Below are 27,442 nucleotides of genomic sequence, written 5' to 3' on the forward strand. Positions count from 1 at the left end.
TATTGTTAGGCACTGTGCATACACAGGTGTTACATACACAGTGATGGAGCACACAAACCAGGTTCCTTGAAAAGAGAGAAATTTTAAGAAGTATCCTTCCACCTTCAAATTCAAGGAAATACGGCTTTTGGGACAGAGAAAGTATTCTGTCCCAGAAAGTTTATTTTCTGATTAAGAGTGACACATATATAAATCATAAGTCAGTATTTCAGAAAAACATATATTCTTAATAAATCAAAATTTATAACTGATAATTAGCTATAGTGGCTGATGTCCTCTCATGCCCTTTATGACCTTGGTATTTTTCTCAATATATATTCTTATACACAAAAGTTTTTAAAACAAGTATTTCATCTATTCTTGAGTATATAATAAAATGTAGAACTTCAGGACTTTTTAAAACCTAGACACTAAAAGCAATTTAAGCATTTTATTATATATCTGAAACAGATGTCCTCAATGTTGGAGGAAAAGCAACTTTATCTGAATATATTCAAGGGTTGTAATTAATCTTCATCATCTCTTTGAAAAGGTATTATCTGAATTTCTTTGGCTATCCTTTCAGCTAATGTTCTACTACTTGCAGCAATTATTCTTCGTGACATCAAGTCAAATGGTCCACCTAAAATCAAATAAAATAGGGGGAAAAAAGATTATATCCTGTATAAACAGAATTCATATGTAACTAGTATATGAATGTTTGCTTTTATAATATTTTAATACTTATGTTACCTTAAAGACAAAAGAAGAAATTCTTCTGTCACATAACCACACTATTTAAGTTTTGTTGTTGTCAGGTGCCATCATATTAGTTCTGGCTCATAGTGGCCCTCTGTACAACAGAAGGAAAGAGTGCCTATCCTGAATCATCCTCACACACAAGGCCACCATGCTTGAGCCTACTGTGTTTGCTATGTGTCAGTTCATCTCCTTGAATGTCTTGCACATTCTCTGACCTTTTCCAGTACGATGTCTTTTCTCTTGACAACATATACCAAGTATGGGAGACTAAGTTTCACCATCCATGACTCTAAGGAGCACTCTGACTACACTCTTCTTCTAAGACAGATTTGTTTGTTCTTTAGGGTATTCCATAGTATTCAATACTCTTCATCAACACAATTCAAAGGATCAATTCTTCTTCAGTCTAAATCCTGGCAGTAGGTAAAAATGTTCTTTAAGCTTCTTCTTGAGCTTATTCATACAAAAAAGTCATCTTCCCCTTCTTTTGTATAACTTACTACTTTCAATACCTCTTTTCTAGGTTTAATAATCTAATGGTACGAAACCTGACTCCACTACATTTTCATACTATTCTCCTTCCAATTTCCTAATTGTCGCTTTTCTCCCAGTGCATCTACGAATTCTTTAAATCCAACTTTACCTTTTACTTTAAACATTTTACCATCAGATCAAACCAAAAATTAAACTGAAGCCTAGGCACAAAGCAATGATGAAGGAAGTCTGTCCTCAATATCACAACAGTCAACACTCAATTCTTTTTAAAAACCTCTGACCCTGGGGCTTTCTTGAGCTATTTTCCAGTCTCTTCAAAGTTCTTGATACTCACATGTGAAGCAGCTGAGTCACTGACTGTTCACCCATTTCCACTCCACCATTAGCTTCTTACTCTTGCCTCTATCTCTCAACATCTATTCTTTTGATTTTCCATAAAACACTACAGTGTGTATTTTTTTTTGTTTTATGTGTTAAAAATATTAAAATGTATCAAATATCTTTTCATTTTTTTAACATAGCAATATTTTTAAAAATACATCAATGTATATAGGAAAATATAATAGACAGGTGGAAAAGGATATTTTATCCTCCCCTAAATTTTACCTGTTACATCCATCAGCACACCACCAGCTTCTGTAACAATAATGCCAGCTCCTGCCATATCCCAGCAGTGAATTCCCATTTCATAATATGCATCGGCGCCTCCAGTAGCCACAAGGCACATATTAACAGCTGCTGTTCCAACACCTCGTATCCTAACAAATAACATTTAAAAAATAATGATAAGAAAAAATATTCCTTTTAAATGAAGTGCCCCACTCAACTTCAGTTTACCGCAAATGTTAAAAAAGGAAAACGTGACAATATAGAGAGTAAATTGGGGGGGGATATTAAGACAGCATGATTTTGCAAAAACAAACAAAAAATCTTGAAAAAATGTTAAAACAATCTAGAGGATAAATGTTTAAAAATGTAGTATAATTTGCAATAAAACATGAAAATCTATTATCTCCTATTCAAATCTAGTGCATGCATTAGGACATAGTCACACAGAAGTGCAAGAACCCAGTGGTGGTGCCTCTAGCAGTTTGAATCTATCAGCGTTTCTGCAGGAGAAAGATGGGAAATCTCCTGAAGGAACCCTGCTGGGAAGGTCAGCTCTGTGCTGGGAAGGTCAGCTCTGGGCTGGGAAGGTCAGCCCTGGGTAGGTTCCTACCCTCCCACAGTCAGTTTGAGTTTATTCTGTTTGGTTGTTATTGTGGGGTTTGTTTGTTGTTGTTTTACAATGAATGGCAAATTAATTTTCACAAAAATAGAATCTTTAAAATAAAGCTATAATTTTCGAGAAAAAGGAAAAACTCCCAAACATGAAATACTATAATTCTGATGCATATATAGTTAAAGCAAGGCATCACATGGGTTTGTGAACACAAGGACTATAGGCTGTATTATTTTACTCACATACACACACATCCTTACAATATAAGTAATGTCTAATAAGGTGAAAATATCAGGCTACTGGTCTTTCTCCACTTCATGGGCACCAGTACATGTGACTACAGAGATGATGACAGGGACAGCAGTGCCTATGCTCCATCTGCACCCAAGTCCTCTCAGGAAGATTCTTTCAAGTTTTCCTTCTCATAGAAACTTTTCCTTGGAAATACAACCATTTAAGACGAACATGGACTCTACCTTGGTGGCCAATATAATAATAAGTGGTTTAAGAACTCAAAACTCATTGCTGTCAGGAACTGGCTCATAGCTGACCTCCGAGAGAGTGTAAATCACACAGGAGGAGTCTACTAATCTTTCTTCTTTGGAGACCTAATGGATTCGAACTGCGAGAGAGGAAAGGTCTTTGGACTAGCAGTGCAACTCGCTACGGGCTAGGCCACCAAAGCTCCTTGATGTTAAGAAAGTATCATCAATACTTAAACTACTGGGTGAAAGTTTAATCAGAAACAATATCTGACACACTGCTGAAGTGTCTCAACATAAGATACTAGAAATATGGGGAGAAGGGAAAGGAAATAACTAAAGAGCAGACACATAATAGTGAGAGTGAAGGGAAACAATACATAACAAGGGGATGCACAACATCACCAAGGCAAAAGAAGACACTGGAAGCATGCAAGAGTGAAAGGTTACAACTGTCAATACCATTAATACACAATCCTGTACTAACAATAATAAAAATATCTACAAGTAGGTAACAGTTAGAATGTATGACTGTAAGAAAGTATTGAACTTTTTCTATTTGTTTAAGGTATTCATTCAGATGAAATCTTTTAGCTTTGTTTTTGCACAAGTAATCATCCTGAAAGCTAATAAAAAAACCACAGAATTGGCTAATTACAAAAGATTGTGAAAAGAAATCCATTAAAGACTGCAGCAATGGGCTTAAGCATGGTGGCAATCATTAGGATAGTGCAAGGTTTTGATCTGTTGTTCACAGGGTCGCAGTGATTTGCAGTCAACTTAACTGCACCTAACAACCACAACAACTTCTTGGTAACATTTCCCTGGTGGTAACTGTGGTTGTTATGTGCTGTTGAGAGCAAGCTCTTCAGATCCTCCTTAGTTTCAGCAAGCAGGGTTGTGTCATCTGCATAATGTAGATTGATGATGAGTCTTTCTCCAATCCTGACGGCAGATTTCTCCTTATACAGCCCAGCCTCCAGGATAATGTGTTCAGCATATAGATTGAAAAGGTATGGAGATAGGACACATCCCTGGTGTACACCCTTCCCAATCTTAAACCAGATAATATTTCCATGTTCTGTCCTAATGACTGCCTCCGGGTCCAAGGATAGGTTTTACATAAGCACAATCAAGTATTCTGGGATTCCCATTCTTCTCAGAGTCACAGTTTGTTGTGGTCCCCACAGTCAAATGCATTTGTATAGTCAATGAAACACAAATAAGACATTCCTTTGGTACTCCCTGCATTCAGCCAAGATCCATCTCACATTAGCTATAATATCCCTAGTACCAAGGCCACTTCTAAACCCAGCAATTCTCTGTTGAGGTGCTATTCTAGTCGGTTTTGGATCACTTTCAGCAGAACCTTGCTTACATGTGATATGAATGATATTGTTTGATAATTTCATGGTTACCTTTAAAAAAAAAACCAAAAGAAAAGGTTACTATTTGCTTTTTAGGAAGCTTGGTGGTATAGTCCATAGGGATCAGCATAGGTAACCCAAAGGCTATGTGTAAAACGAGCAAGTGCCACGTGGGGAGTGCCCTATCTGACAATTTCACAGTACCAATTTCACAGGGGGAACTCTCCCCATCCACAACATCAATAATGCAAAACCAATTCCCTGAGGTCAGACATGTCCCCAGTGCTCCCATATCTCTTTCTACTCATCTCAATGCTAATCTTGCTGCATTTCTGGGTCCAAAATCCAATGTGATAGCTCACAGACTATACAGAATACTATTGGAGAAGTCAAAAGTTTATCATCCAGATTAGTAAAGAATACAGTTAAGAGAGTTACTGAAATGTGCACACAGGCACCTCAACCTCAAGCCTCTGAGCATTCCCAAGTTCTCAGTCCTGCCAGTAATGGCTTTCCTCCCCTAACTCCAACACAGTTCTCAGTCCTATCAATATTGGCTTTTTCCTCTCCCACAGTCCCATCTCATGTCAGTTCTCCAGTTCAGCCATGGCTGCTGCTGCTGACCCAAAATGTGTCATACATTCTCCTGCCTCCTCTTCACTGGGGTGGCAAAGGCCTCTCTCCTCTAGCCCGGGAGGATTCTCTCTCTGCAGCTAGAGCTATTACATTTACTGGTGAAACTAGCCAATCCTCTTGTAGACTGTCAAGACTGGTCAATCCCCTTGTGGAATGGTAGACAGTCAACCCCTTGTGGATAAGCTAACGTGCCCCTTTCACATATTCCTGCCCATCTACATAGTGAGTCAAGTAACGGCTGGAAAAGTCAGACAGGTACATAAACTCCATAACATGCCTCTCTAAGGGTTCAAATCCACCTTCAGCTCCATGAGAGAAAGATGAGCAATCTCCTCCTGTGTGATTTATAGCCTTGGAAACCTGCTGAAGGGTCAGCTATGAGTTTATTTTGACTCAATCAAAATAAAAATCAATTTTGGCAATGAGTTGTTGATTGATTTTTTTATTTAAGTGAATAAAATAATATAAAAAGAGTTAAAGTTGTGCAGCACCTACAGCCATTTTATAGCTAGCATAACCACTTCACTACCTGTGATAAAAGTCCTTGCTTAAAAATATCACACTGCTGTAACTAGCTTATTTAATTTTACTGCCTTCTCTCAAGGAAATACATTCTGGTAGCAGCTCTTTCGCTTTACTCAGCTATTTGTTAAGAATAGGCTGTCTGGTCAAGCTGTACTTTGAGTTTCAAGGCATGAAATACAGAATGAAATGAACCAACATATAGAAAATACCATGCAGTACACATATGCATTCCCATGAAGCCTCGTAGAGGTAGGTTTCAGTCAAATGTCACTGGTAAACTAGTGACAAAATGACTATGACCATTTTAAAATGAGTTGTTGAACTAAAACTAAATGGCTTAGTTAAATAATAATAACAACCCATTGCTGTTGATCTAATTTAGAGCAACTCTCCATTGGCTTTCCAAGGCTCTGAATCTTCACAGGGAGACTGCTCATCTTTCTCTATAGAAGTAGCCGGCACTATAACACACAATGACCTATACTAGCAGGGCTCCTAAAAAGTAGGCCTAGACCTGAAGGTGGCTGGCGTCAGCTCCACGGGTTGGCAGACCTGGCTTCCTGACAAATGCCTGAAAACCCCCAGTCCACCAGTAAGCTCTGTGCAAAGCTCTGCCTCGCACTAGTGTCCTGATTTTGTTTCCTTTGCTGCTGCTGTCTCACCATCATTCCTCTGGTATTACAGCACCAACTCCTGGATCAAGGAAGTCTCAGCACAGGAATCTCAGGTATACTCTGATTTTCTTACTTAACAGTAGCTCTAGATCTCGATTTCTGCCCCACTGTCATCTGTCTGTCCCCTCCCCCTTTCCCCCACCAGAATGGCTAATTTGAAAGCTGGCAGGATGGCAAAACTGACTAATCACCACATTAACATTCTTATGTGTTTTATTTGCATGGTCTCACCCTGTAAGTGTGTCACTTATCTAATATACATTATGAGCAAATAACCTACTCTCCCTGGTGGGCCACAGACAACCTCTTCCCACCACAGTACTATGTGCAGTCTTATGAGAATTACAAAGACCAGAGCTAGAACAACCACATCAAGTAATTTATTATAGTGCAAGTAGAAATATTAAAACACAACAAAGTTGCAAACTAAAAATTAAATAGAGGGCAAAAAGACTCCTCTGTCCCAATTTAACAAGAACAGCTCTCTGGTTAAAAGGGCACAGAGAAATTTCAAAAGTTATGAAAATGAATGACTGCATTTCTACACAATTAATATGAACTTTCTACATTCTCTGTTACCCACTTTCTCACTAATTTTTCAGCAGGAAAATGCTAAAAAAAATGTAGTGCAGTGCTACGTGGTGGAGGGGACCTGGGGAAGGGTTTGTAAAACAATGAAAGAATCTTTTCTTTTACTTTTCCATAATTTTTGACTCATGTACTTATAACTTGTTAGTCAAATTTGTGTCTTCTAGGTTGCAACACCCCCATGATACATCTTCAAGGATATGAACATGTACGGCCAAACACAATCAATAAGAGTGCATCTAAATTCCAAAATCAATCTCCATAATAGTCTATGTGTTTCCTACTGCCAAAGGGGCCCTTTAGAGTAGTGAGAAAAGATCTTCACCCTGAAACCCACAGCGTCCCTTTTCAGCAGGAAGTAGCTAAGAGAATACGCCATCCCCTTTTCCTTATGAATCAGGGTGAAGTCTCTCTCAGGAAGGAGTGATAGGGAATGGCAAAGGACACACCGACAAAGGAGATTAATCAGAACTGACTTTGACAAGCACTGTGGCAACTGGACAATTAAAACAGACATTCGGATGGCGGGGAAGAAGAACAAACTGGGGAGGAGGGTGGAGAGAATGGTGCGGCAATGAAGGAGTGAAAGCCCAGAATCCCTGTGAATGTTCATTGAAACTAATAAAATATAATAATAATTTAAAAAAAAATGTAGTGCAGTGAATACCAAAAGAACTTAGCAGGGGGAGGGCACCGATGGTAAATGAACAGAAGGCAGACTCAAGTTACCGGTGTCAAAATATAGAACAATCAAAACTCTGTATGTCATTATGCATGGAATACACTTAAAGTAATGAAAACTCATAGCCATAAATACTATTACAGAGCTCTGGTGGCCTAATGGTAATGAGTTGCACTGCCAAACCAAATGCATGCAGTTCTAACCCACTAGCTGTTCCATGGGAGAAAGATAGGCAACAGGTAATATATGCTGTGCAATTTACTGCCTTTGAAAACCTGCTCTAGGATCAGCTACAATTTGGCTTTGACTCAATGGCACTTACTCAATGCCGCAGCACAGAGGTAGATCTGGCAGCCTAGTAGGTAAAGCACTGTGCTGCTTACCCAAAGGCACATGGTTCAAATCCACCAAACGTTCTGAGATTCTAATCAGATAGTATATGACAATAATAAATAATATTATCAGTAAAAATTAAAAAAATCAAAAATACCATAAGCAATAGTAAAATCAACCTAAAGTAGATGAAATTAATAAATCAAAATTCTGGTTCTTTAGGGGGAAAAAAAATGAAAGAAACCATTAGCCAATTTAATTAAGATTTTTAAAAGAAGAATACACAAATATGTGCAATAGAGTGAAATAACTATTGAAGCTGAGGATTATGAAAAGTATCATGAGAATACCTTGGTATATCTCTACAGAAGATAAATTCTGAAACCCACGGGCAATGCATGCCTTGTTGTTGTTGTTGCTGTTATATGGTGTTGAGTCGCCTGCAACTTATAGTGACCCTACATACAATAACACTAAACTCTGCTCTATCCTGTGCCAATCGTATCGTCTCTGACACACCTGCCCCCGTTACCTCAACACTGAATCAATCCATCTAATCAAGGTTCTTCCTCTCCTGCGCTGTCCCTCCATCCTCCCAAGCATAACATCCCTCTCCAAGGACTGGTCCTGCCTTGCAACATGTCCAAGTATGTTAGACAAAGCTTCAGAATCCTTGCCTCCAAGAAGTAGCCTGGTCTCACCCACTCTAGGACAAATTTGTTTATAATGCCTTAGGTTGTGGAAATACTTAAGATTAAAGAAGGCTAAAGAAATTTGACAAGTAAGAGTTAATACCTGACCCTAGACTGAATACTGTACTAGAGGAAGGAAAATTCTAAAAACAACCAACAGGTCAACTGACAAAATTGGAATAGATAAAAAGTAAATTTATGAAGTCAGTAATTTATCTGTGCTTACGGAAGAGAACGTCTGTATTCTTGGGAAATAAGTCAAAATATTTATGTGCATAGGACATGACGTATGGAAGAAATGCACAGAGACACGCACACACATATAGACTGAGCATATGCCCACACACACACGGAAATGATAAAGCAAAGGGAGTAAAATGTTAACAGAGGTGAGAGGTGAACTAGATTTACTTATTTGTGCCCTGTTTTACTTCTGTAATTTTTTATATTTTCAAATGAAAAGTTGAAAAGTTACATTATGAAGTTATAATTATGTTACTTCTTCCATGCCTGTTATTGTAAAGGTCTTTTCTAAAGGAAAATCTATTCCTTTAAAATATGAAATTGTGTACAAGTCCAGGTAGGAAATGCAAAGAACTTACCCGTGAATTGGAATACAAAGGAGCTTTTCCATGTTGGAGAGGACAGCTCTTATGTTTTCCGGTGTTCGCGAAGAGCCAAACTCTGTCACCAAAAGTGATTTAGTAATATCTACAAGAAAACATTGTAAATAAGGACTAACTTTCAGTAATGGAAATTAGAGAGGTCATTTTTAAATTAATAATTTAGAAAAACAAAAACTTCTATATTTTTTCTTCCTTGTTTCTTCAGATTGGTGTCTAAGTTTTTAAGTGCTAGACTACAACTGAATTATCATCTCCACATGATCATTTATACATTTATTAAAGAACCTATCTCCCTAAATTGTCCCCCCAGTTTCTTCAGCTTAAGAAATGCCAAGCAAAGTTATCCCTTTTGATTTTTCAACTCCAACTCTTTGCACATTTCATTATAATACTTTGTCTACCTGAGTTGCCCTTCTGTTCAGCTCCTTAATTTCCTGATTTCTTCCTTAGCTTTGGACTCCTGGCATTCTGGCACAAAATTCAGTCTCTCTTCTGACATCCATCTCATTCTTCAATGACCTTCTCATTCTTCATGGACAATATTCTTGATATCCTCCCACAGCTCATCTGGTCTTCCTTCACTCATTAGTGCTCACTCAAGTCATCAAACCTGTTCCTAAGATCGTTTTTAAACTCAAGTTGGATAGATTCAAGGTGAAATTTTTGTTCTTGTGAATTTTATTTAGCTTCACTTTGAACTTGCATATGAGTAGTTGGTGGTCAGTTCCACAAACAGCACCTGGCCGAGTTTTCACAACTGATACTAAGCGCTCCAATGATTCTTTGCACAGATGTATCAACCTGATTCCTGTAAAGACCATCAGGTGAAGTCCATGTGTATAGTTGTCATTTGTGTTTCTTATAAAAGGTATTGTTATTGTTGCATTGTTAAGTGCTGTCAAGTTGTAGGTGACTCATAGCAACCCTATGAATAAAATTCCTCGACACTTGCATGCATGACTTTCATCCTTTCCCAAGTTTCACGGGATTTCCAGAGGCAAGCTATTTATGGAAGTGGATGCCACTCCTGCTTCCAAGCTTATTTCAACTGGGGAGTGCCACCAGACACTGTCCACCAGACACTGTCCACGATGGGTAACCATTATCACATGTGACACATCAGTGTCACAGTGTTCAGATTCACAGCAACCACAAGTTACCACTGCATGGTATTAAAAGGTATTAGTAAAGAATAAATCATTGATTGTACAAAATTCTATCATTCTAGCTCTGGTCTCAAGTTACTAAGCCCATGTTTTCTGACTACTAATCCTTATCTATTCTCAACTCTTGCACTCCAGTCACTCATTATTATTAATGCATCTTGGTTGCAAGTTCAGTCGATTTCTGACTGCAATCTTTGGTAGAAGATTGAAATCATTTCCTCCACTTTGGCTATGGTTATTGGTGCATACATTTGAACAATGATGATATTAACAGGTCTTCCTTGTATGCATATGGATGTTATCCTGTCGCTCACAACATTGTATGGATGGATCTGGAAATGGTCTTTTTAACTATGAACATGACCCTATTTTCCTTCACCTTTTTACGTTCCACGCAGCAGATCATATGATTATCTGATTAAAAATGTCCCATACCAATCCATCTCACTTTACCAATGCCAAAGCAGAAAATGTTAAGTATATGGAAAGTGACTAAAAAATTCAACTACCCAGCACATTGAAAGAAGACCTAAAGTTCCAGTCATCTAGTCAATATATCATTTCTTAATGATACATTCCAGCTTAAACTCATTTTACTCAGTTTACTTATTAATTGATCCTAACCATATCATTGTTGTATGTGCTGTCACATTGAAACCAACTCATAGCTGATTCTCAGTTACTTTTCAGAAGCTATAAAATGTATGGTAGGAGACTGCCCATCTTTATCCTCCAGAGGGGCTTATGGATTTGAACTCCATGACTTTGGGCTGGCTGTACAGCTCCTTACCACTAAGCCACCAGAGCCCTCTAATATTAGATTAGAGGAATTCTATGGCTGAAAGAAAAATTCATGAAGTCTAAAATCAAGAAACGATCTTCTCCTCTTATTCCCAGCACCGTGTTGAGCCTGAAAAGCTTGTGCAGCTACATTTCCTCCCACTACCACATCTAGGAAGATGGTACAGGCCTGCATGACATTTCATTCTATAAGGCCACCATGACTCAATGCCAGCTTAGTTACTAACAGCTACATCCTAAATTGAACTCAAAATTAAAAAGTGAAAAGAGCTGACTTATTGTATAAACTGGCTCATATTTATGAATCAGTTAACATTTGGAGAATCCCATAAGCTAACACCTGGAAGCTCTGTGTGCTAAATGGTATAGTGCCAACCCAAAGACAAGTGGTTCAAATCCACCAACTTTCCTTGGAATGATGGGCTATATGATTTATAGCTTCCCCAAACCTGCTGGAATATCATTTGTAAGTCAGTTCCAACTCAATAGCACATACAACATAAAAAAAAGTTATATAAAAAGTATATTTTAAAAAAATAAAGAATTAGATATACAATAAGTATACAGACAATAATCCCACCACCCTCCAGAAATCAGAGGCTAAACCTACCTTCTTGCTTTGAAACCTGTAGCCGCTGACCGTTACAAAAAGCCCCTTTTCCTTTCCTGGCAGTATACATTTTATCTTCCACACAACTGTAAACAACTCCAAATTCCATCTGCAGAAAGAAACAAATTCTCTTTACCAAATGTAAGAATCTTTCCCTTTTAAAGCAATATCGTTTCTAAGAAAGAAAATCTGGTATATTAATAATGTATTCAATAGGTTAAACTTTGGGATACCTAAAAAATGCTAATTCCTAATCTAATTAGAAGAAAGAGGTCAGCGGATCTGAATTCTTCTATTTCTCTCCCTTCCATTTCTAAACCTCTCTCCGTTCTGTTTCAGAAGATGATGGAGAGTCCCTAGTCACCAAGGCGATCCAGTTTATGAATCCTCTGTTATAAATCCTATCCTTTCACACAGAGCCTGAAAAACTACTGCATCAATTGATACCTCTTCTGTTGGTTACTACCAACCTGTCAGATGTCTCCCTCCCTTAAAAAATCTTCCCTTAACTCTAATCCCCACATGTTGTCATCCTTTCCCTAATCATAGTATACATTCTGCATTCCTTTTTCTCCTCACAATACATCACAATTTGGCTTCTGCCTTGTCATTCATTCACAGAGATCACCAAGGAACTCTTACTGATCAAATGCCTTCTCTGAAGAATTAAGAAACTATGGTCAATTACTTCTATATTTATCAGTCCTTCCATGTTTCTGGGCCTACTTTCTCCATTCAATCATCAAATCCATCTTAGTCCCTTTTTTTTTTTTTAAGAACCTTCTCTATCTAATCCTCAAAACTGTGTACCTCAGGGGTTTTTCCTTCTTCCATTAACCTTTTAGGTGTCTAGTCTCACATATGTGTTCCTTCCAGACCACAAACTCAATTATCAATTACATTTTTAGCTCCCATCAACCTATCACCACAAGGAGAACCTGGGCTTTAGACCCCCTTCAAAATGGCGTGCAGAAACCTCAACCAAAGAGGCCAAATTACTCATCCTGTGCTTATGCCTCATTTTTCCCCCCCTCAAGACTCCTCCTTCACTTTATTTCTAATCACTTCCTAATTCTGCCATTCCCTCAGTTATTCTCACTGCCCTGGGTACAAAATCATTTCTCCACCACACTTTCCAGTATAATCTCTAAAATTTATAATCCAGTATAATCTGTAGAAATTATAAGGCACTCTCCAATTAAGAACAAAAACAAAACCCTTCTGTTTTCAAACTGCCTCAAAACAAAGTCTAAACTTTATGGAGTGGATAGACTTCAATGCCTCACAAAATGTCCACAATGAACTTACCTATCAGATTCTACTTCTACCACCTCCCATCTTTTATTGATAGTTCTCTCTGCATATCATGAGCTTCACTTGTCGTGTATGATTCAAATGCATTCCTTTTCTCCCTCTGGCAACATCTAATTTTCCAAGACTCAACTGAAATAATCAACTTTTAAGACTCATAAAATCATGAAGACTTTTCTCTCATCTCACTCTTGACATCATTAGCTTTTCTCTACTGTGCTCCCACAGCATTTTTCCCACCACATCCCTACTACACGTTTTCATTTATCTATTTACATTTTAAACTTTTACACACAACTATCAACTCAAGGACAGGGCTAGCACATAAGCAGAGGGCTGACAACATGCTAAATTATCTCGTATGCCAGCCCCTGGTTAAGCTCTCATTTGTGTTTTTTCTGTTTATTTTGAGAGCTTTCTTAATTGCCTTGTATGCTGTTAGGTACCATCAAGTCAGAAGTGACTCAAAGCTTACCCTCCAGCAGATTTCCAGAGGCAATAAATCACACAGGAGGAGATTGCCCATTTTTCTCCCAAGAAGCAGCTGATTCAACCCGTGTGTCTTTATGTTGGCAGCAAAACTTATTATCACTAAGCCACTAACCTTCCTAACTGTCTTGTATACACACTGATAAAACATATTACGAGCTCCTTGAAGACTACTGTATGTTTGTGTACAGTGATCACTGCATGACTTACAAGCCAGCAAAAAAAAGAAGGAAAACCAATAGCTATAGATTTTACTCAACTGAGCTTCAGATAAAAAGAATTCTAGTGGTTAAAGTGTTTAGTGCTAAAGTAAGGGGCTGCTCTGTGGGAGAAAAAGTGTCAGTTGTCTTCTGTAAGGATTTATAACCTTTATAGTTGCCCTGTTCACAGTGCAACTCCACTCTGTCTCATAAGGTCGTTGCGAGTTGGAATCAATTCAGTGACCAAAGACTCATGAGGGGCTTTAGATATAATGAATGTATAGTTACATTTAAGGTATTAGCCACGCTCTGGACTTTCTCTCATGCTTCAGTCCCTGCCACTTCTTGGTTGTGGTTGTCCCCTAACAACACGCCTAAATCAGATCCCACTTCTTCTATTAAACATTCTCAGACTGCACTTCTTAATATCTTGTCACGTATATAACGGCAATTAAATATTGAATTTTATTTCAGTTACTAGTATATATTTTTCCTTAGAACTCTCGGATCTCAAAAATATTCTATGTTCCTCACTGGAAATGATGTCATAGTAATTGAAATAGTCCCATCATTTCAGTATAATTTTGTTACACAAACTGAACACAGAGGTAAAGCTAAAGTTATTAACTTCTTATCAAAAAATGACAGCAATGCATTTTATCACCTATGCATCTTAAACAACATACCTTTTTATTTACAACAAAGCCAATAGAAACAGCTACAAAAGGAAATCTGAAAAACAAAGGGAAAAAAATGTCAATAAATTTTTTTTATAATTTTATAAGAACTTTCACAACTACATATAAATTATTACTCTTCCTCTCTCCAAAATACAAAAAACAATGCATAGAGCATATGGTCATTTGAGTAAATAACAGTAAGACACCCACACAGGTATCCACATACATTCAAGTCCCTGGCTTGCCAACCAAAAAAAATACAGCTCAAATTGACCCAGAGGTAACTAAAAACAAAGTCCTGGCAATCTACTTCTAAAATATCAGCCACTGAAAAGCCTATGCAGCTTTTACTCTAACACATGCAAAGTCATTATGAGTCAGAGTTGAATCAAAAGCATTGCTATTTGGTTTGTATACATATACATATTCTTTTTCTACGGCATGTTACCTACAGACCAGACCCATAATGAATACAGGTCCAAACTGTATAGAATAGACTATTGTCAGCCTATCCTTACTCAAATACAGAAGTTGGAGAGTCATAGTTAATTGCTATGGCCATATGGAATTTTAAACACAGACACTGTAATTTCTGACTCAGAACAGATACAGATCAAGAAAATAGACCTAACAGGTTAAATATAAATATTGAAAATGAAAACTTAAAAATACTATAAAATCTTATTACAATGTATGAGCACTAACCCACATTTAAAAGATATGACATAACATTATTGCTTCTCCTCCATCATATCATATAGAAATAATACATACTGTGCTTTATTATATTTCATAAACTTTCTTAGACTAAGGAAGCATAAATAAGCCAAATAATTCTCTAAAGTGTTCTTGAGCAGAGTACTTTAAAGGTTAAGTTGTTTCATATGCAAACAGTAATTCCAGTATCAAAATTGTATAGACATACCTATGTACAAAGTTAGTCGTTCCATCAATAGGGTCAATGATCCACGTGGGGTTGTCAGTTAAGACACTCTTCTCTCCAGCTGCCACAGACTCCTCACCAATGAAACTAAAAGCAAGAAAGACAAATCCTAAATCTTTAGATTGCTTTCAATAAGCCATAACAGTTCTTTACAAAGTTGTGTTAGGATTTTTTTAGAATCCTGACTGTGTGGATCATAACAAATTGTGGCTAACCTTGAGGAGAATGGGAATCCTAGAACAATTGATTGTACTTATGTGAAACTTATACTTGGACCAAAAAGTAGTCCTCAGAGCAGAGCAAGGAAGCACTGCATATTTCAAAATCTGAAAAGAAGTGTGTCAGGGATGCATCCTTTCTCCATTCCTTTTCAATCAATACACAAAACAGAGCATTCAGGAAGCAGAGCTTTTTGAGGAATATGGAATCAAGATTGGAGGAAGGCTCATCAACAACCTATGTTACACAGATGACACAACCTTGCTTGCTGAAACTGAGGAGGGCCTGAAATACTTGCTGTAAGTCAAGGACTGTAGTCTTCAATATGGACTGAACTTCAACATCAAGAAGACAAAGATTCTCACCACTGGGCCACCTGGCAGCAACATGATAGATGGAGAAGAGATTGAGGCTGTTAACAATTTCAGCTTGCTTGGCTCCACAACTCTCTTGGCACCAGCAGTCAGAAAATCAAAAGACAAACTGCTTTGCTCTCCAGACTACTAAAAAGCAACAATGTCAGTCTAGGGACTAAGATTCGCCTGATCTATGCAATTACATGCATCAGAGAGCTGGAAAATAACTAAGGATAAGAGAAGAGGAGCCGATGCCTTAGAGTTGTGGTGCCGAAGAAGAGTCTTAAACATACCATGGACCGCCAAGAAAACAAAACAAATACGTCTATTTTGGAGAGGGTGAAACCAAGTTTTTCCTTGGAGGCTAGGATTTTGAAGTTGTCACACATACTTTGTACACATGGCCAGGAGGTTCTTGGAGAAAGGACATCATGTTCAGAAGGGTGGAGAAACAGCACAGGTGAGGAAGCCCCCTAATGACATGGACTGATTAAGTAAATGGGGCATTGGGGGTAGGTGTGTTGGAATCAGAAAATCAGTGAGAATGGCTCAGGACAGGGTAGGCTTCAGAGCTGCTATACATAAGGTCACTACTACGTGCAGGCATCTCGACTGCACGTGACAAAAACAATCCTAAACCACCGAATGACTTTCCTATCCATTGCCTTAGACCAGATCACATAGCCAAATTGAAAGGTGTAAGTAAAAGGAAACTTTGAGGGTCATTCACCACCCTGAACTCCCCTGGAGGTGTGATCTGCAGCTGTCCTAATGTAGGCCCTCATGAATTGTTTCTTTCTCAGAGAAAAGGGTAGCCTATCCACGAGGATTTAAGCAGATTCAGCAATGCAATCTGGAGAACCTAAACATCAGTAAAGAAGAAGCAGAGAAAGTAGCACCTATCCTCCGAGGTCAGAGGTTCCTGCCCCAGAGGTATCCTGTTAACTGAGAAGTGGCCTGGATTAACTGGGGAACTGTGTCTTGCTGTTAAGCTGGCCTGGGACTGCTACTCACTCAACCTGGACTTGCACTGTGTGATATCCTTTGCCTTTCTCCCCAACCCAGACAAACTGTTCCTTAGAAAAACCTCACAATCATGAGTAAGAAGAGATTTCCGTAAAGTCTGTGTGGTCATCTGCAACAAATTTCAACCCTAGTAATTAGTGGAAGTAGGTACAGCAGGGTGGGTGACAATGTCTGACCGTGTAGCTATCACAGTTTGCTAATGTGGATGTTATTCTTGGGGACACTACCCTTTCCAATATTGTCCTTGCTCCTTTTACAACAATCTACAAAAAAATAAAAGTTTGCACATTATACATACTATTGTTGCTTCTTATTTTTGTCCTGTATAGATTAATAAGTGAGTCAGATTTATTCTCCCTCACACAAAATAATTTTAAAAACAGTCAGCCACTGAATTCTCCATCAGGTTTTTGCTGTAAATTGTAAAGAAGGAGACTTCCCACTTCTCTCCCACAAAGCAACTGGTAGATTCAAACCACCAGAAGCATAGCCATTTCAGCTAGCAGCAGCTCCCTAAGGCACAGTCTTTGGCTTTGGGAAAAATACAAGAATTCAAAATTCTAAAATCAATCAATAAACAAGCGATGGTACATTCACAGAATGGAATATTATGCAACACAAAAAAAGCAAAAAAGATGCTCTGGTTCCTCTTCAGATTGTATAAATCTTTCACCTTTTACTAAAGATTTAAAACAATTAAGAATTAATGGAAAGTCATGTGGAATACAACGTATACAAACTTTGTAAGTAAACCAATAAAAAATAATAATAATAAAAAGAATTCATGATAGACCACATATTGTGGATGTATCTAGAAGCTATTATATTAAGTGAAAGAAGTTGGTCACAAAAGCACAAATATTGTATACGATTACTGTTATACAACTAAGGAAAAGAGTCAGATGGGGCCCAGAAACGCATCTGGAAGAACCATCACATTGGCCGCCCAATGAGAACCCCAAGTCCAGTTCAAACTCGTGTTGGTGGGTGATGGTGGTACTGGAAAAATGACATTCATGAAACATCATCTGACTGGTGAATTTGAGAACAAGTATGTAGCCACCTTGGGTTTGGAGGTCCATCCCTCATGTTCCACACCAACAGAGGACCGATTAAATTCAACGTGTGGGATACAGCTGGCCAGGAAAACTTTGGGGGACTGAGGGATGGCTATTATATCCAAGCCCAGTATGCCATTATGTCTGATGTAACATCAAGTGTCAGGGCCTGGCTAACCTGCAAAGCAGGATCAGCAATGCTATGTAAAAACAGCAGGACCACCTATCTTGGCCTGACCATTTGTTCTACAGAAAACAACTCCAGGAAGCAGTATGCTAATGAATAGGGAGTGACTGAAGGTTTCTGAATCTTAGGAATGTGATACCCTTTTGTCTTTCAAAATATATTATAAGATAGATAAGATATCCCGGAAGAGGTCTTTGTTTTGTGTGAATGTCTGGGAATGTTCGATCTACCAGTCAACATCTCCGACAAATAAGAGATAGTGTGATTACCCCTGCAGGCATGTTCCTAAGATGTGTATATATACCCTTACCAGAATATTAAACTTGCTATTTATCATCAGCAATTAGCCTCTCCGCATCTTCATTTCAACCTGGTGCCTCCTTTTGGCGGAATTCTCCCGACATATTGGGGCTGGATCCCCGATAATCAAGAGTTACCTACAAGAACGTGCCTAACTGGCATAGGAATCTGGTTCGAGTATGTGAGAACATCCCCATTGTGTTGTGTCGCAACAAAGTGGACATTAAGGACAGGGAAGTTAAGGAAAAATCCATCATTTTCCACCAAAAGAAGAATCTTCAGTACTACATTTCTGCCATAAGTAAATACAACTTTGAAAAGCCTTTTGGCTTGCTAGAAAACTAATTAGAGACCCTAACTTGGAGTTTGCTGCCGTGCCTGCTCTTGCCCCACCAGAAGTTGTCATGGACCCAGCTTTGGCAGCACAATATGTGCATGATTTAGAGGTTGCACAGACAACTGCTCTCCTGGATGATGACGATCTGTGAGAGAACAAAGCTGGAGCCCAGTGTCAGAAGTCTAGTTTTATAGGCAACTGTCCTGTGATGTCAGTGGTGCTGTGTGTTTGCCACTTTATTATCTAGCTAAGCAGAACATGTGCTAATCTTTGGGATGCTGAAGGAGAGATAGATGAATGGGCTTCGGAGTGAGTGTGGCAGTTAAAAACACCCTTCATTTTTTGGACCTGCATATTTAGCTGTTTTGTAAGGCAGTTTCCTTCTTGAGTTTCAAACACAAGACTCCTACAGTCAAATCACAATATTCCGTGGTAAAATCTTGTTACTGTCATTCCCATTCTATACGTTTAGAACCAGAATAAAGTTGTATTTCAAATATCTAAAAAAAACCAAACAAACTAAGGAAAGGTTTTGCACACAGATAGAATCAATCATTCTTGGATGGTGGTCAGGAAAGGCACTGAGAGGGGAGTAAAAATTAGTAAATATGTTGTTGTTGATTTTGTTCTATGTTGTTGAGTCAACGATGACTCAAAAGGATCCTATGAACAATGGCTCTGACCCTTTCCCTATCCGGAGCAACCTCATCATCTCCCAACACATCTGACCTAATTGCCATAATCACAGCATCAATCTCTCTTTGAGTTTCTCTCTTCTGCTGACTCCCTACCTTTCCAAACATGATGTCCTTCTCCAAGGACTAGCCTCTCCTGACAACATGCACAAAGCATGTGAAAGAATTTCAACATCTTTGCTTCCAAGGAGCACCCTTATTTCACTTTCTCCAAGACAGACTTGTTTATTCTCTTGGCAGTCCATGGGATATTCAATACTTTTCACCAGCACAACACAAAGGTATTGATTCTTCTTCTGTCATCCTTAGTCACTGTCTAGTTTTCAGTGCATAGCAAGTGACTGAAAAGACCATGGCTTGGATCAGAGGCATCTTGACCTTTAAATTGACATCACTACTCTTTAGTATTCTGGAGAGATCCTTGACAGTGAATTTTCCCAATGCAATTTGTCTTCTGATTCTCTGACTGGTGGTGCCAAGGGTGTTAATTGTGGATGCAATAATTAAGATGAAACTATTAACAACTTCAATCCTTTTTCTATCATGATGCTGCCTATAGACCTGGTGGTGAGGATGTTTGTTTTCCTGATATTGAGATGTAATCCAAATTTTTCTGCAGGCCCTGCCTCACAAAGGGAGACTGATACACCCACTGCTCAAGGTCCGAATACCTCTGGATCTCCCAGACCGTGCACCACTGCCACGTCCTTATGGTTTTCTCTTAGGAGTATAACCTCTTAAGTGTTTTGCATGTTTTTGGCTCTTAAAAGCTTAGATACACATATGTCAGCTTGTTTATCGCCTGCTCTTATGGGTGCAGCACTCTCTGTCCAATATTCTACTAAATGGAGCTTCTAGATTACAACAGACTAGGAAAAAGGATTAGTCATCTACTTCAAAATAACAGGCCTTCGAAAACCCTACAAACTCTACAGTAAACATGGCCTAGACAAATACTAAGATGGTAAAGGGAAAGGAAATATATAAGAGATGATCAGCACAAATCCCTAAAGAAAGGAAGACACAGAGAGGTACAATAGGATTAAGAGAAATCAGAATTACAGGGAGAAAATGATAAAAGTACAATTAACATTGTAGTTATTGAAACTGATGTTACAGAACCAAATGTAAATGAATGATTGAAGAAAAACTCATTTGCTTTGCAAACTTTCATTCAAATCATAATTAAATTTTTAAAAAAAGATAGCCCTGATTTGAATGTTTTCATTTTAATTCCCTAAAGTTGCCAGGACTCTGCTATATCAAGAAGTTGCCAATATAAGGACTAAAATGGAACTTCTGCATTGAACATATGGTACTCATTTTTTTACTCTGGCTACCCAGCATCCAAGCATTTCCTTTATTAAGAAAGAATCAAAGTATTTCTCCTCCTTTGACCCCTGGCAACTTGAACATGAGTGAACAATCTAAACTCAGCAAACAGATATTGTTGTATAAGATTTGTACACTAAAAACAATAAGGTAAAGGTAAACAGTTGCTTGGGAAACACTCAAAGGCGTCAGAATCAAGATTGAGGCCACAGGACCACAAGTGGCCTTCCTAAGCAGTGTTACCCATGGCAAAAATCTGATATCTTCCTGTCTCTGTGATTCATGTCTAAGTCTGCCTTTCCAGGTTCCTGAGCTGCCCACATCTCTGATGACAATTTTCTGTAGCTTATGTAACAGCCAGTTTCTGTGTATAGAACAAAAAAAATTCTTGTCTAATATGTTAACTTCATCTTGTTAATTTGAAATTGAAGCATTAAGTACCTGTGAGATGGATACTTCTCTTTTATGGCTGAGAGAAGCATTTTTTCCACTTTTTGGTCAGTCGCTGTTACCAAATCTGCAGGAGAACTTTTAATCATGACATTCACTTCATTTTTCAGAGCGTCACAAATTACCTAAAATGATTATATCAGGGGTACACAAACAGAAAAAAACATAAGTAATATTAAATCAAATTAAAACTGAAATACAGAAATAAATGAAAACACTGGCATGCACTTAAATGCAATTCTTTAAAAATAAGTATAAAATAATCCTTTAATGCTTAATGCTTTCAGCATTTAACCAAAATATATAATTCTATACTCTATCTTAGATTCTAATTGCCATTCGAAATGTTTTCAAATGACAAAAATTAAAAAACACCAATAAATACCCAAACCAGTTGCTCTCACGTCAATTCTGACACGTAGGAAGTCTATGTGCTTTGGGGTAGGAATGCACTTCACAGCATTTTTAAGTCTGTGACTTTTTAGAAACAGATCCACAGGTCCTTATTCCAGGGTACCTCTGGGTACATCTGGATCACATTCTTCTTCCAACATTTCGGTTAGAAGCAAGATACTGGACCCTTTGCACCACCCAGGGACTCCTTCATTGATGCTGTACCATCTAATTAGCTGTGACATAAAAGACATCAAGCTATCTAGCTTGAGCCAACAGGGGGCAGTGCTTTTATAATCCTCTTCTTTTTTAAATTTGTAAGTGTTTTAATCATAAGCTGATACCCTGAGGAAATGGGTTTCTGGGTCTGGGGCTTGGGACCATAATCTTAGGGAACATAAAGGTCATTTAATATAACAGGGCTCACCCGATGGCACAATAGCAATGGATGTAACACATTCTTCCTCATCCTACTTTGTTGAATAGTGACTAGAGACTTAATAGCTTGCAACCAGCCACCTATGGTGCAGCTATTGGTCTCTCCCTGTCTAGAACAAAGAAAAGGGAAGAAAAACAAAGATGCACAGAAACAGTCCAAAGGACTAATGAACCACACACACCTCAAATTCCACACCCCAGAGCCCTGAAGAACTCAGCGGTACCTGGGTACCACCACTGACTGACCACTCTACAAGAGAAAACAGCAGGAGTTCCTAGATAGAGTGGAGGGACAATGTAAAATGAAATTTAAAAACATAAAAATGTCCAGGCTGATTAGCCTCATAAGAGACCAAAAAAAATCCCCAAAGACTATGGTCCTTGATAAACCTTTGAACCTAGAGCAAAACTGATCCCCAAGGCTCTGCTGTCAGTCAAACAACAGACAGGACAATAGAGCGACCCATAACATCAGGGAGGCACTCGCTCCTCAGTATAAACAACCATCTAAGGTCAAAAGAACCAGTATTTGCCCCCATGGATAAAGTCCTGAAAGCAGGAAGGAACAGAAGGATTAATGGAAATGAAAACTGTAGGGAGGAAATGAGGTAAGGGTGGATATTATCATTAATGTTACAAAAATGTGTATGAATGGTTGAATGACAAGCCAATGTGGTTTCCAAACTGTCATTCAAATCACAATTGAAAATAAATGAATAATAAGCTTGGGGGAGGGGGTTGGGAGGGGAACCACAGCAAAGGAAAAGTGAAGGCAGATCCTCACTGAAATGACACAGAGTGTCTGTAACAATGAACTTTAAGCACAGCAGAGACTGAGCGTGGCGCAGATCACGCAAGATTTCGTTCTGGTGCACATGGCATTCCAAGGAGTCAGAGCTGACCCAATGGCACCATAACAATAACAAGCACCACAGAACGACACACTGCCCGATCCCGCACCACCCTCACATCGCGGCTGTGTCTAAGCCCACGTGGCAGCCGCAGGATCAATCCACCTCGTAAGGATGTCTCCCATCTTCCTCTTCTTCAATGAACAACCTTTACTAAGAAGGATGTCTTTCTCCTGGGACTGGTTATTAACTATTTCTTTTCATTTCTTACTTTTCCTGAATATTTACTCCCTTAAGAGTGTGAAAACAAAGATTAATCAAAATATGTGCAGTATTTGACGAGACAACCACATACGTACATCTTACGTCTGAGAAGATACTTAGCTCATACCTCTCCAGCTTGTCTTGCCAGGGTTACCGCATAATCCATGCACTCTCGCCAAGGGTCAGCCATCTTCTGAATACCGCTACCAAACATTAGCACAAAGAAGTTACAAAACTCTAAAAACCATACTCAGAGTTAGTTCCAAAATATATCTCAATGGGCAACATATTTTCATTTCAGCATTTATTTCTAAATTCCAGAACTCAACATTTTAAAGGATTTATTCCAAATCCTGGGTAAAAGCCAAACTAGTCTATTTCTCCTAGAGAAACTTATTTGTAACAGATAATTCTCTATCTAAACCCACTGCCTTTACTTACTCATTCTTATTACCATGGAGTCAGAATCTTCTACAATCTGAAGCTTCTAGTGAGTTTCTGTGTCTACAAATCTCACAGGAGGAGATCCTCGCCTTCCTTTTGGAAGCTGCTGGTAGACTAGAGCCACCAATTTGCTACAGATGACACTACCATTAAGTCTACATCAAAGCACTCTCATTGCCAACTGAGCTGATAGTGTTCACCAGCTCATAGGGACCCTGGAAGATGCAGTAGAAATAAGTGCAGAATTGCACGAGAGCCCTTTCAAGACTGTAATTGTTTTCAGCTGCTGAATGCCTTATCTTTCTTTTTTTTTAGAATGCCTTCTCTTTCTCCCTCAGAGTGGGGGAGTGGGGTCATGGGTTCAAGACGAATTTTCGGTTAGCAGCCAAATACTTAACTGCTGTACCACCAAGGAATCTCCTAAAGTTTCCACATCACCATGTCATTTTCTATCTCTGTGTCTGCCTCTATTTCTCTAGTGTGTGGACATACGCATGGACACATACACACACTCTCACTTTCTCTCATTCTCTAGAAGGGCAAGAAAAGGACATCAGAAACACTGTAAAAGATGTCTGGAATAAAAGGAGAAATAGAAAGATACTGGAAATTGCTGAAATAAAGGAAAACTCTAAAAGGCAGAACAGATGTATAAATAATATACTTACTGAAGCCAGTTAGTGTGATAAAGGCTTCACATACACAATTTTCCCTCTTCTAATAAGACTGGAAAGGCTAAGAACTTAAAACTCAGAGACTTTTTTCCCCCCAAAGTACACAGAACTGGCACAGTTGAATGTGAACCCAATTGCGATTTTAAAGGACACTGCTCTTTCTGTTATGGCATTCTACAGAAGGAAAATTCCAGGACTTTAGTAGAAAAAAAAAAGTAAATTTATTTCCCTGAACTTCAAGGGGAAAAAACCAACACAGTTTGTGTTCTGAACTATGCAAGTTTTTCCTGACTTCTAGGTGACTGCACCCCATAATCATAGAGAAGTCTTTTAAGCTGTCAGACAGAGAAATATGTGAAATCATTTAAAATGCAGACCTAATTCAGAGTCTGAACAAAATGCAGACCTAATTCAGAGTCTGAATAACTATTTCTGGGAAAATACCTGATTGAGGAGAATCCCAAAGACAATAAAAAATCTTCATCATGGCGCTCACATTATAAGAAAAGGGAGACACAGGGGAGCATAAAAGAGAGTGAGCAGTTTCAGCGAGTTGCTTTTTCTTCCTGATATATGTATTTTTGGTATCTCTGTTAAAGAGCTGTGCTGCCAACCCAAAGGAAGGAGGTTCGAATCCACCTCCTTTCTTGTGATTTATAACCTCTCAAAAGCTGTTGGAGAGTCGGCTGCAGGTTGGTCTGACTAGAAGCCAACAACAATACATATTTTAAAAACAGAAGAGTACCACTTTTTATGTTAAATAAGTAACAGCAGCTTAGAGCTCTTGAAAAATCATTTCCAAACTCTTTTCTTCCCTTAGTCCCATCCCTTCTAGGATATATTTTCTTGCTAGAAATTCTGCTCAAGACACACCCCCACGCTCAGTAGTAACAAAGCTTCTTTCAATTCTTCAATGCCTATTACAGAGGTAAGAGGATACAAGATATCCTCTCTTCTAGGGAGTCTCTAACCAAAAATCCTTCATATAATCATTTAACTAGTATTTACTGAAAACTTAGAGGCTGTACAACGAACCACAGTGAAAGGGGGAAAGGCTCCATTCACATTTGCTGCCTAATGAGGAGTCAGAAATGAATCCAAAAATCAAAAAATAGATTTCACAGTCAATTAATGTTATTGCTGTCAATAAAGTGTACACCTATAAAATGCTGAATTGGCAAGCTGTTAAATCTATTTACCAAAAAAAATAAATAGTTTCTGAAGCTGTTTATGTACAAACATTACATGGTAGTTGGTTTCTCGGTGGTTTTGGAGGTTTAAGGTCATGATTTCAAGAGACATCTCAGTTAAACTACACTTAAAGCTTCTGTTGTATTTCCCTGTTTATTGTGCAGTGCTTGAAGTCATAAAGGCTCATAAATGGGGCCATTCAGCCAAAATCCAACAACTGGTCTCTATTCACCTGAAGTGACAGAGAAGAGTCAGGAATGGAGGAAAAGGAATGTATAACTAATTGCCTCCATGCAAAACTCCTTTTTTATCACAAGAACATAAGCATGGTCTAGCTATCATTTCTGAGCATTTTATCAGAGACGTAATGTCTGAATTCTAATCAAGAAAGAAGAAAATATAGAATAGAATTTCAAATTCTCATGGAATTTAGTTTTCTGGAATCATGGAAGCTGTATAAACCAACTCTGCATTAATCTTTAAATTTTAAACCAAAAACACCCCTTGCAATCTTTCTAAAACTAAACAACAGTTTGGTAAAGAATGTCTGCCTTGCTCATCCAGTGCTTTTATGACCTATATGGGATCAAACAGACAAAGGTTTCTTAAAAGATTAGATATGAGCCTGGAGGCCTGTGTTTATGTTAATGGATGAAAGACTCAGATAAACAGTGAGAATGGTTGTGCAACTCTCCACATCACTTCTGCAAATTATATTGTACATGTAGAAGTTGGTGAACTGGAATATGTTCTGCTGTGTATATTCTCAACCAAAAAAAACCCAACAACCCCAAATTATAAAAGTAAAAAAAAAAAAATCAGTTTATATGCAAAATCAAAACCATATAAAGCTGAGAAGGAAAAGTGAAATGAAACATACAGAACACAGGAGTTCCGATTTGGTCTAAGGAGGCATCAGGAAAAGTCACGAGTAAACCACAATCTGGGGAGAGTGGAAGTGAAGATGTGTAAAGGAACTAATTTGCAGGATCCGTGAACCTTCCAAGTGTGGCAAGGCAGAATCAAGGGAGGTAAGGGAGGGAGGAGACAGCAGGGATCATGGCAGGCAAGAACTTAGAAATAAGATTTTGATTTCCAGAGAAATCATTTTACTATGGCTACTTAACAGATTAGATCAGAGGGTGGACTGGAAAAAAGAGAGTGGATGACAGACAGGTTAAGAGATTCAATGCTGATGGTTCATTAATGCCTTGAAGGGGCCAGGGGAGTGAGTGGTAGGGACTTGGGTAGCAAGACAGTCAATAAATACTTGTTTTGAAAGGTGAAGTTGGGGGACTTAGTGACAGATTGGATATGGGGTATGAGAGGAAGAGTTTAATGATTTTAAGTCAGATTTTTTTGGTTTTGTTAACTACATGGTGATAGTACTGTGGAAAGAGAAATAATAGAAACAAAGTTTGAGAATGGGATAAAGTTTGAGAATGGGATAAGATAAAGGAAAATAAGAAGTTACTTAGTAGAGGATGATGATGAATAGCCTGTATGAAAACTAGCGTCAATCAGGAAGCTGAGTACATGGCCCCAGAGTGGAATTCTGAAGAAAGGTATTGCTTGCAAACACAAAGTTGAAATCTATCTATCTGAGTAAGCAGTAACTGAGGTTGAAAATATTTCCTTGGGGAGAAGACACATTTATAAACTAGGAAGGAGTCTTAGCCTGGAAGGCTGCATGAAACTTTGTGCATCCCATGTGAGCCACTGAGTGTCATTCTCACATTTTGGTTATTTGTATCTATGCCTATCTTCCCAACCGAGTTTGTAACCTGATGGAAGATCAGCTGTAGTGGCTTAGTGGGTAGGGAGTTGTGCTGCCAAATCAGAGTTGGCAGTTCAAATCCACCCCATGGGAGAAAGGCAAGCAATCTTCTCCTGTGCAATTTAAAGCCTTTAAAAATCGGCTGGAGGGACAGCTATGCGAGGGTTCCACTCAATGACAATGCGAG

At 38.5% G+C, this 27,442-nt stretch overlaps 1 protein-coding gene across 2 annotated transcripts; it reads right to left on the reverse strand.

The window, feature by feature from the left end:
* Positions 1-503: 503 nt before the first annotated feature.
* IMPA1 (inositol(myo)-1(or 4)-monophosphatase 1) lies at positions 504-23,361 on the reverse strand. 2 transcript variants are annotated; one of them, XM_006880495.1, is made up of 8 exons: positions 23,297-23,361; positions 21,215-21,348; positions 15,246-15,350; positions 14,327-14,372; positions 11,641-11,749; positions 9,040-9,148; positions 1,843-1,994; positions 504-622 (listed from the first exon to the last, which is right to left on the reverse strand). In XM_006880495.1, exons 1-8 carry the CDS (start codon positions 23,357-23,359, stop codon positions 507-509), a joined length of 834 nt encoding a protein of 277 aa, XP_006880557.1. In that variant the 5' UTR covers positions 23,360-23,361; the 3' UTR covers positions 504-506. The 2 variants fall into 2 exon arrangements, with proteins under 2 accessions (XP_006880557.1, XP_006880558.1); XM_006880496.1 differs by lacking the exons at positions 504-622; positions 9,040-9,148 and having other exon boundaries at positions 1,841-1,994.
* Between the last annotated feature and the right edge of the window lie 4,081 nt (positions 23,362-27,442).

The sequence above is a fragment of the Elephantulus edwardii genome, unplaced genomic scaffold (genome assembly GCF_000299155.1).
Source record: "Elephantulus edwardii isolate Elephantulus edwardi_28Jun2011 unplaced genomic scaffold, EleEdw1.0 scaffold00008, whole genome shotgun sequence".
Taxonomy (NCBI): Eukaryota; Metazoa; Chordata; class Mammalia; order Macroscelidea; family Macroscelididae; genus Elephantulus; species Elephantulus edwardii.

Coding starts and splice junctions, on each gene's coding strand:
- IMPA1 (XM_006880495.1), bottom strand. CDS start 23,359: ATGGCTGACCCTTGGCGAGAGTGCATGGATTATGCGGTAACCCTGGCA. Junction 21,349..23,296: donor TGGCAAGACAAGCTGGAGAG/GTATGAGCTAAG, acceptor TAATCATTTTAG/GTAATTTGTGACGCTCTGAA. Junction 623..1,842: donor TGTGCTGATGGATGTAACAG/GTAAAATTTAGG, acceptor ATTTGATTTTAG/GTGGACCATTTGACTTGATG.